This window comes from Coenobita brevimanus, chromosome 89 (assembly GCF_032717465.1).
Source record: "Coenobita brevimanus isolate Jiangsu-jjx chromosome 89, ASM3271746v2, whole genome shotgun sequence".
In the NCBI taxonomy this organism is placed as follows: Eukaryota; Metazoa; Arthropoda; class Malacostraca; order Decapoda; family Coenobitidae; genus Coenobita; species Coenobita brevimanus.
This window is the reverse complement of record NC_137042.1, coordinates 31,208,751-31,218,965: the sequence shown is the minus strand read 5'-3', so window position 1 is coordinate 31,218,965 and position 10,215 is coordinate 31,208,751. Positions and strand designations below refer to the sequence as shown.

General features: G+C 41.5%; 1 protein-coding gene across 1 annotated transcript in view; it reads left to right on the top strand.

Moving 5' to 3' along the window:
* The first annotated feature begins 4,642 nt into the window (after window positions 1–4,642).
* Window positions 4,643–10,215, top strand: part of LOC145411372 (neural-cadherin-like) — a 58,100-nt gene continuing 52,527 nt past the window's right edge. The window contains exon 1 of the mRNA XM_080281404.1: window positions 4,643–4,657. Within this exon, the coding sequence (XP_080137530.1) occupies window positions 4,643–4,657 (15 nt within the window). The remainder of the gene's footprint in view (window positions 4,658–10,215) is intronic.

Sequence of the window (10,215 nt, the reverse complement as noted above, 5' to 3'; positions counted from 1 at the left end):
CATTCAGAGTTGGCCAGGCAGAGAGATATCCAACAACAGATAGGGGGGCAGGTCTCAGTGTGTAGGCGAAAAAAAAAAAAAAAGCGAATCTGTATAGAGGTGGTAGCAGTCGGGCGGTGCAGGGGAGAGAAAAAACCTTCGGCACGGAAACAGCCCAAACCCAAAGAGAATGGCGCGTTGGGGGCCATACCAAAAGTAGTTTTTAACGCAATCATGAATGTAGGGGTTGGGGAGCGAGCCGTGGCAGTGACCTCTGATGGAGAGCATTCAGTCAGGAGGGCGAGAGGGACAGAGAGGGAGTGAAAAAAAGTTGAAAAATAAAAGACATATCACCCTCATCGATTTCCCCCGGCACCTCTCCCTCACCAGTTTATTTCTGCGATATTGAAGGATAATATTCCTCTGAATGCTGTTCGTATGATTTTCATATCGATAAAGGTTAAGTAACTAATATTCAAGAGAATATTAATAGGCCTAGTATAATATATAGTCACCCTACCCAGCACCTCTTGTTAGTCACTTCGTTTCTGTATATAAAACTTCAATATTCTTAGGCGATTCCGTTATATTATAGGGGCACTAAAATCATGTTACATACAAAAGAAGCTTAGCATAATATTCATAGACTATCCTTTTTTTAATAGAGACAATTTTCGTACGTCATATAAAAGTCAAATTTAGCGTATCAAGTGCTGAAATAAATTGCTATGCCAGAGATGCTAGAGTTTCCAGTACTACAGGTATATAACCACTGGATGTAATGCTGGAGATTTCTGTGTCGATCTGATACTCTTCATAATTAAAGAAAGAGTTACTAATGCACGGCTCTGCCTATTCTGAATTTCAGATTTCTGCTTTGTGTTTCCACATTTGAATACATTTGTTCGCGCGTGGGTGGTGTGTGTGTGTGTGTGTGTGTGTGTGTGTGTGTGTGTGTGTGTGTGTGTGTGTGTGTGTGTGAGAGAGAGTGCTTGTAGTGTTTGTGGACGTGCTAGGTGTGTGTGTGTGTGTGTGTGTTCAAGTATGCATGATAGTGTGTATGTGTGTGTGTAGGTTTCAGTGACTGCCTGCACGAGCAACACTTGAATGCGTCCCAACACCTGTCATCTGGCGGGCTTGGGCTCTTGTCTGCCCTTGTACGTGTGTCTGTATCTCTCTGCGGAAATTTGTGTTTGAAGGATTTTGTGTGCACAGATTATTTTATGTGAGGTTGGAGCTCATGTTTGTAATTAGATTTTTTCGTAAATGTGTGTGTGTGTGTGTGTGTGTGTGTGTGTGTGTGTGTGTGTGTGAGAGAGAGAGAGAGAGAGAGAGAGAGAGAGAGGCGTAACGTGTTGGTCTATCTGTCTGTCTACTAACTGCCTGTATATTTATTTTCTATCTTTATGTTCGCCTGTGTATTATTATATCTATATATCTAATTCTTTTTTATCACTAGACACTACTGAATGCATGTGCCGGTGTCTTTGCAATAATGTGCTTTTGTCTGGTATTACACATGTATATTTTTGCAACAACAGTTATGCATTGGTGACTGGATGCATGTATGTGACTGTGCCTTGGTGTGGCCCCGACGTTGTAACTGCAGTCGTGTCTGTGCATTGCTGTCCTAATTATGCATCTGACTCCCGATATAGCCCATTCTCGAGGTCCAGCATCACACTTACTACACTCCAACGCGTGGGTCAGCTCTAGGCAGCTGTAAAGCCTCACTAGCCTACCACTAATACCCACCATCACTATGACTGTTTGTTACGGATACCTTATTCAAACTATTCTCTTTCCATCTTAAGCTGATTCAGTTTTCTTCCTTTTGCAGCTTATTTCACGTAGCTCAGTGGCAGAAAAAGACAGTGCTAGTCTATATCCTTCCCATAGCTACATCTTTGTGACTTGCATCTTACTCTATGGTTAATCTTTTACATTTTAACTTTCAAGATGGAAAGATGGCAATTTTAGACCATGTTAAAGTAAACAGAGTGTACGAGTAGAGTGATGGTTTTATCTGGGAAGCATTACGAAGTGTCGGTTGGTCATATGAAAGAGCAGTGTCGTAGGGAAAGTCACCCCTTCACATTTTCCTCTGTAACAGCCGCTGTTTGAACTCGCGACCCTACAGGTCCAAATATTCTGCATTATTTACTGTGCGAGTGAGATTAAAATATTAAGGGTACCTGTTTCGTGTATCATATAATTCCCCATAATATTCCTAGATAATCAGTGTTTATCCATTATATATTTTTTTCTTTCCTTAAAACCTAGAAAAAATATATAAATAATTCGTATGAATCAAGGTAGTTGGAATCTCGCTTCATTAATTTGGAATCCCAGACGTTAAGTAGAAAATGTGACTGCAGTTGTACATTCCTCGACTGTGTGTGTGTGTGTGTGTGTGTGTGTGTGTGTGTGTGTGCGCGCGCGCGCGCATATTGCTCAGCCCAGATTTCAGCTTAGCGTCCACGTCCCAACAACTCGGGGAAAACAAACTATTTGCCAGGACTCCAAGTTTAAAATGTGAGGAGGCGTTTTCCATGGCGCTGTGAGGGGGATGTGATGGGAGTCTTGAGGGCAGCTGGACGGAATGTTGGAGGTTCATTTTTAAGCCAGTAATACTCTTTGTCGTCGTCTTCGTCGCCGTCACCGTCATCATTGTCGTGGTTGGTGTCTTCGTTTTTTTTTTTTTTCTCTAAGCTGTAGCAATGCCATGCTAATCACGAAGAAGTGCTATGGAAAGGATGAAGAGACATGATGCTCTCACAATCTGTCATTGACGGACGGGAAATAAGCTGGAAAAGAACGAAAATCCACCAAATAAAGGTGAGCTAATTGTACAAACGGAAGGGATTAATTTGAAGGTTTGAATATTGCAGCCGTCCAGCATCGCTTAAGATATACATGATTCCCAACAGACAGCTCTAGGGAAGTAAATTCATCCCTGCCGTAAACATCTGAGGAAGGCTTACATGTACTACTGCATTGTTTATGAGCTTGACGAATGCATAAATTACACGTTATGACCATCACCTCCAATCATGCAACAGCAACAAAACGGGCAGACCTTTTTGTTTTTACAGAGCGTCAGGTCAGAACACTTCACTAGCGCCTTAGAACCAGAAAATAACAATAGTATCAGTTCGTAAGCACCTTTTCCTCAGAGCAGTGACACCTATACTTGATTGTATTTTTTTTTTATAACAGGACAGAGGAAGGGAAGACAATTGAATAAAAACAACTAATCCATACACCATATTATTGGTGTCTTCTTTAATCAGTCCAATGACGTGTTTTTTCAGTTTGCGCCTGTTATCTCCAGTTGATTTTACTCTAGAATAAATTTTTCAAACTGGAGGAGATAGATACAGGCGACATTAATCCCTTCACTGCAAGACATACCCCCTAAGCTGGAAAAATAGGTCTACTGGTAACGAGAAATATAAAAAGAAATACTCGTATGTCCTCAGAATGAAGTAATTAAGCCTTTCAGTAAGAAGATGAAGTCTTTACCACATTTTCGCCACACCCGCGTGCAATATCCTGCATATTAGAACTGAACCCTCCTTCTGAAATGTAAATGCTCCATTTTTCCTCCCTGATCCTCGTCTCTCTCTTTTTTTCCTCTCTCTCTCTTTTTTTACATGCTCCAGCTCCCAGCATTGCACAGCCCCGGGGGGACAATTGGCACCTAAATTATCAACGAGAACTTCGGCAATATTCAAGCAATGTGCCAAAAATCCACCTGATATTGGGAACAGAACGTTATTTGTGGAACCATTAGAACCAATATCAGCTCCAAGTGGGCCGGGAGAGCATGTTGGTGGTGGTGGTGGTGCCGGCCGTGTGTGGTTCTCTCTCTAAGCAGAAGCCCGGGAGCGAGGACAAGGCTCAATGATACTTCCATGCCGCGAGAATAGAGCTAAGCAGATCAGAGGAGCATTCAGTTCCTAGACACAATGGCGGGATTTCCAGGCATTAGTTGACCGAGTAAAAATAGCGACGGAAAAGAGAGAAAAGGAAAAACAAGGTTCGGCCATGAAAATTTCAGGAGTGATAATGGCTGACTGAATACGTAATCCTGTTGCTCGTCTTATGTAAAAGAAAATGAATAAATAAATCACGTACTTATGAATAGTTCATGGAATTTGATATGATAGGCAACTTTACTTCGGATTTATTTATTTAATTTTTAATCTAAGGAATACACAGCTTTGCAGTCCACCCAGATATGTTTGAAGAAACTGAATAAACAAGAATTTCAAATTAACTTATCCAGGACGCCACAAACTCAGCTGCCGAAACAAATGCCAGGCAGCACAGCGCGGGCACAAGGGTTTGTCACAGTGCAAAGCGAGTTCCAACGACAACAATATAGTTTTACTTATTTCGCATCCCCCGGCCTCTGATATGAACATACGAGACAAGAAAATGATTTGGGAGTCGGAGTCTGCCCCCAAACGCCACCACCACCATCCTCCCTACCATACCCCGTCCCTCCCTCCCGGTGAGAACGAGCCTCCCAAATGATGTTGAATTGCGACACACCAAAGCCTTCCTGTGCCGCTCTGAGGCTTATCTCTATTTATGATTTGGCGACGCTATATTCTTCCTTTTTTTCCGCTGCGAGTTTGTGATGTCTGGGCTTGAAATGTGGCTTAACGGAGTGGAGGTAGGGTGTAGCTTGTGAAGTAACAAGATGGAATGGTGATCGGAGTGGGTGTAGGTACATTCGACAAAAGTGAGGTGGTGCTATGGAATGAGGTGATGTTGTGGTGTTGGGTAAAGTTGTTGTCAAGCGATTAGGGTGCTGTGGAGATTGGTGGAGTGTGATAACAGTGACTCAGTGGTTAGGTTACTTAGATGTACAGTAGTGTGGAGCGGAATGTAACAGACAAAATACTTAGGTTGATCAGTTCTAAGGTGGAGCTGACGGGTATAAAATGGGATGAAGCTGCAGTTTGGTAGATAACTTGGTCAGGACTGGGGGGAGGGGGAGGGACTGGAGCTGGTGTTCCTTGTTGTGGAGTGGGACGAAATTGTGACTTGATAGGCTGGTGAAGTTTGAAACGAAGTGACATGGAGAGGAGTGAACTGCAGATAGGTGAGTAGACTTGTTAGGGGAGGAATTCAATGGAGTAGTGATGTCGTGCAGAGTGAAATAAGGGTTATGTTGGCTGGGTCGTCAGGCATGGAGTGGAGTGGGGTGAACTACAAGGAGGAATGGGGTCATAAAGTGAGACTGATATCTCGGTGAAGTAGGTGGGTTTATTAGGAGAAGAGAGGAATCAAGCTGTTTTGTGGAGTGGAGAGGAATGGAATGAAGAAAAATGGAATGGGGGGGAAAGGAACGGTGAAGAAAGGACTGAAATTGTATGGAGTGAAGAGAAATGTAGTGGAGATGAATGGAGTGGAGAGGACTAGAGTAGAAAGGAATAGAATTGAGAAAGATACAGTAGAGAGGAAAGGAATGGAGAAGTATGGAGTGGTGAGGAACGGAATGAAGAAGCGTGGAGTGGAAAGGAGTGGAGTGGAATTACGGAGTAGAGGGAAACTGTACCTAGGTAGGCAGACTCATAAAGAACGTACTTCAGAGTGAAATTATAAACGGATTTAAAAGCAATGGAGTCAATTTCTCCCAGAATCCCTCTAAATTCAGGTGATGCAAGGGGCAAAGAGTCGTCTGAATTCCAGGCAAAGCATTACTATTCCTCTCACATTTATATAGATATTTTCAACAGTAAATAGAAAGTGTCACCAACAGTCTGTAAAGCATTACTCTTTTTGCCTCTTTACTATACAGTATTACACTTTTTCCTGTGCAACATCACTCTTTCTCCTGTGCAACATTACAGTTTACTTCTTTTTCTGTGCACAGTTACTCTTTTTCTTCTGTGCAACATTACTCTCCCTTTTCTGAGTGCTATTACTCGTTTCTTCTTTTCTATTCATCATTACTCCTTTTACCCTCTTTTCTGTGCAATATTATTTTTTCGTCTCTTTTCTTTTCCAGTTGAAAGAAATGCTGCCTAACGAAGCCGTCTTTCTTCTTCTCTCATATTCATTTTGTCTGGTTAATTAATGATGCCTGCGAAAGCATCATTGCGTCTCTCATTTATATTCATCAGGGAAAGAAATGACAATCGAGGAAGCCCCCATTAACTGAGTCACCCCTGCGACGTATATTTTCCATTTTTTATTTTATTTTTAATTCATGCTTTCTCCAGACTATTTTTTATTTACCCTTGTAGATAATATTCGAATTGGTTAGGTTATCGACAGCCATCTTTTACCATTTTAATGCCATAAATTCTGTTTAAGCTAACATAAAAAATAAAAACTTTTGGCGGTGGCGTGATGGTAATGGAAAATATGATATCGGACTGAAATTTGCAGTAAACGAGTGTTGATTCAAAACGCAAAAGAATAATCAAAGTTTCTTATCCGATCTGTATGTTTTTATCTTCAGGGGCGAATATCTTGCTAGTCTAACCCTAAGTGTGTTTAATTCACAGTGCTGGATATCGTAAAAATTCCAGTACATGTGTAGGTGCTTCAATTTGCCGTCATTATTCATCAGCATCATGTCACTCCTATTTATTATGAACATGGGGGGTTCGATCCTAAAGCAGAACAAGGGGAAAACACAATAAAATCCGGAATAACCCAGAAATGCGATGTTTTTCTCCTGCTCACAGTTACATACTATGACAAGAGTCACATTTTTTCCCCGTATCTGAATGGAGGGAGTGCTTGGGGCAGATATTAGGGGACGAATTATGCATGTGCTGGAGCTGTGTTTAACTCTCTCTTAGTGGGGAAAAATCTGGTATTCTATTTCAGCCAGCACAAGATGATTATAGTCTACTGAGAGAAAGAGAGAGAGAGAATCACAGAAGCCTGAGAGAGGACTGTCAACTTTAACTCACTTAAGGTCGGGTTAAATAAGGGACATTATTTCAGCTGTCGCCACATGATTTAGAAAGTATGTTTATGGTTATGGTGGTGATGATGATGATGTTTATGATGATGATGATGATGTCAGAGCAATTGATCAGGAGTTATATTGTGGTAAAAGTAATGATACCTGTAAAACTGACTCTAATACGATAGTGAGAGTGATGATGGTGATGATGAGAATGCATAAGACAATGATGACACTAATGACGTGTAAGAAACGAGTATTAAAAAAGCCATCATTATACTCGTCCCAAAAGAGGTCGTACCACTCCTGTTGTCATTATCGAACACGACACAATGAATGCTGCATGATTATTCCTTCATTTAAAAAAAAGATTCATTTGTGGATGCTGTATGAATGCCGAGGGCTATTGTGCATTGTGTGTGTGTGTGTGTGTGTGTGTGTGTGTGTGTGTGTGTGTGTGTGTGTGTGTGTGTGTGTGTGCAGTCGAGGATGATATAATTTGGGTGTGTGTGGCCAGGAATAATTTGATGTGTTTGTACCTGCTGTCATTGTGTGTGTGTGTGTGTGTGTGTGTGTGTGTGTGTGTGTGTGTGTGTGTGTGTGTGTGTGTGTAACCAGATTCTATCCCTCCCTGGTGCCTCGTCAGTACTAGTTTTGTGCTGACCGAGGAGATGGTGGACGAGGGTGGGTGTGGGCGAGAGTGGAGTGGAGAAAGAGAAGTGGCATTTTGCGTTCCTCACGATTCTGGAGTGGAGGCGTGAGTGTGGGGTGTCTGTATCTTTGTATTTCTGTATAGTGTGTGTGGGCATGTTTTTAATCCCTTCACTATGCCATTTTGTTAATCAATTTATTCATTTTTTATCTATATTTATCATTTACTCTCATGTTGCAAACTCCAGGTAGTCTTCTTTTGCTCAGTAATTGTCTCCATAACTGAAGGGACAATAATGGACGGTATTAAATTTCTTACTACAATTATTTCTGTTTTGTTTTATTCTTCCAGCCATCAGACGATAATATTGATCTTAGGAAGCATGTCTGGTAGTGAAGGGTTTAAATCCAGGAAGTTTCTGAACCCTGAGCCATCGTGAGGTTTCTCAATGGACAAGAAATTCGTCCGGCATTAGTCCAGGGAAAAATTAAGTATGTTGTCCCAGGATAATGATGGGTTAATGCTTGTGCTGAATGTGATTGTACTTGATTGCATGTAGTTGTATGTGAGTGTGTAAATGTAGATGTTGTGTGTATGTATGTAAGTGTTTAACCTCTTCACGCTGGATACATTTTTTTTCTACCTTCAGACGATTTTATTCAGCAAAGAGACATTTTTCCAGCAGGGTAAATCAGACACAGCCTTGTTAAACCCTCAGATATAGATCATTCCTGAAGTGAATTAAATCGCCTGATGGAAATAATAACACGAATACGTCACTGGACTGAAGGGTTTAACAGGGAAACATACGAATCTGCCTCTACCCTCTTATTTCACAGTATTTCCTGCTGGTGGAGGCGCGGGCGGGCGAGGCAGCGAGCGAGGCAACGGTGGTGGTGCGAGTGGTGGACCAGAACGACCACGCCCCGGTTTTCCCCACCTCCCTGCACGAGACACAGATCACAGAGGAGGACGACAGGCACCTCCCAAAGACCATTCTCACGGTGAGCATCTACGAGCACTCGAGTAGGTAGAGCTATTGTATTTTTTTTATTTTATGTACACTGACTCATCTCCGGAACCCATTTCTGTGACTTATTGTACGTTTGTGATCATTACTATCATTCCCAATATTCTCTCTCTCCTTTTAGACGACAGGCACCTCCCCAGGACCATTGTCACGGAGCGTCGTCTGTTACTTTAATAGGTGGAGATTTCTTTCTCTTTTCTGTTGGAGTGAACTATTGTACCTACGTTAGAGATTATCCGAAAACCCCTTCCTGTTTCTTTTAATTTTTGCTATCAGAATTAGTTCAAAACTATTCTTCCGGTGACATTCTGAGCGGAAAGTTCTTAGTATTACTACTTGTATTCTCTGGAGAGGCCAGACGCTAACTCCATCAGCCTGATTACTGTTGTTCCATTATTCCTGTTACCACTAAACTGTTTTATTCAGCAGAGGAGAGACTTTACAACCTAGAGGTGTTTTAAATACAGCCTTCGTTAACCCATTCAGTACCCTTTTTTTTTTTTTTATATAACCTACCTAGCTTTGCCTCCATATCCCTTCGGCCGCCGCTGTCTACCTCAGTGTATATTCCCTCCTCCTTTTATACTTTCAAATTTTCTCCTCCTCCTTTGCATATTGATAGTGGATATCGAAAGGATGCAGCGTTCCGTCCTTTCTTTATGGCTAACTGCATTTTTCCCTCTTGCTTTTTCCTCCTGCATTTTTCTCTCTTTTCTTTCTTCGTTTTTGCCGTCTTCGCCTTGCCGCGGGGAAAGTTTTACGTGCATTTTTAATAAACTTCCCTCATGCTTTCTCCAAACTGTGTCAAAGCTGATTTTTTTTTCACAGGGGATGCTCATCCCCTTAATCCCTCCAGTTCGATGATTGTGTGTGTGTGTGTGTGTGTGTGTGTGTGTGTGTGTGTGTGTGTGTGTGTGTGTGTGTGTGTTTCTTGATACCTCCAGACGATTTTAACTTACAGGATGAAAGGGATCGATGAATTTTAAATCTAGCCACACCAGTTCGATAAATCCCTGATAAGCTAAATTTAATAGTTTGTTAATAGCCAGAAAATTGGAAAAATAGCGTCACTAGGCTGAGGAGATTAAGTACAGTGACGTATTTCAGCTTTTCCTTCTGCCTCTAGTGAGTTGTAATAAGCATAGGCGTGACCCCTTAGCCATTAGATGAAGGAAATAGTTTATTTTGGCCAGCGAACTGAGATATTATTAGCTTTGAGATGTTATGGAAACAGCCCCCATTAACACCTTCATCTGGGGGACGTACTTAATTTTTCCCTACATGAGCGGCCCCTGGGGGTGAATGGGTTATAAACAGACTTCATAAGGCCCCCAAACCAAACATTTTTATATTCGATAACCAAGTACAGTAAAGATAATTGACAGGATAGAGGCGAGTATATTTTCATCAATCTCCATCCCTCAGTTTTCACGAAAGATTTAAGTTCGTTGCTCAGGTAACGTTGTAGAAAATTTTAACCGCAAAAACAAATACCAAATTATCATACATTTAATCTTTCAGAGAGGATGTTGCATGTAATGGTGGGATTGATGAAAACTAGATTTTTATCTCTCTACTTCAATCATTCTCGCCTAGACAGAAGTAAAAATTTTTTGA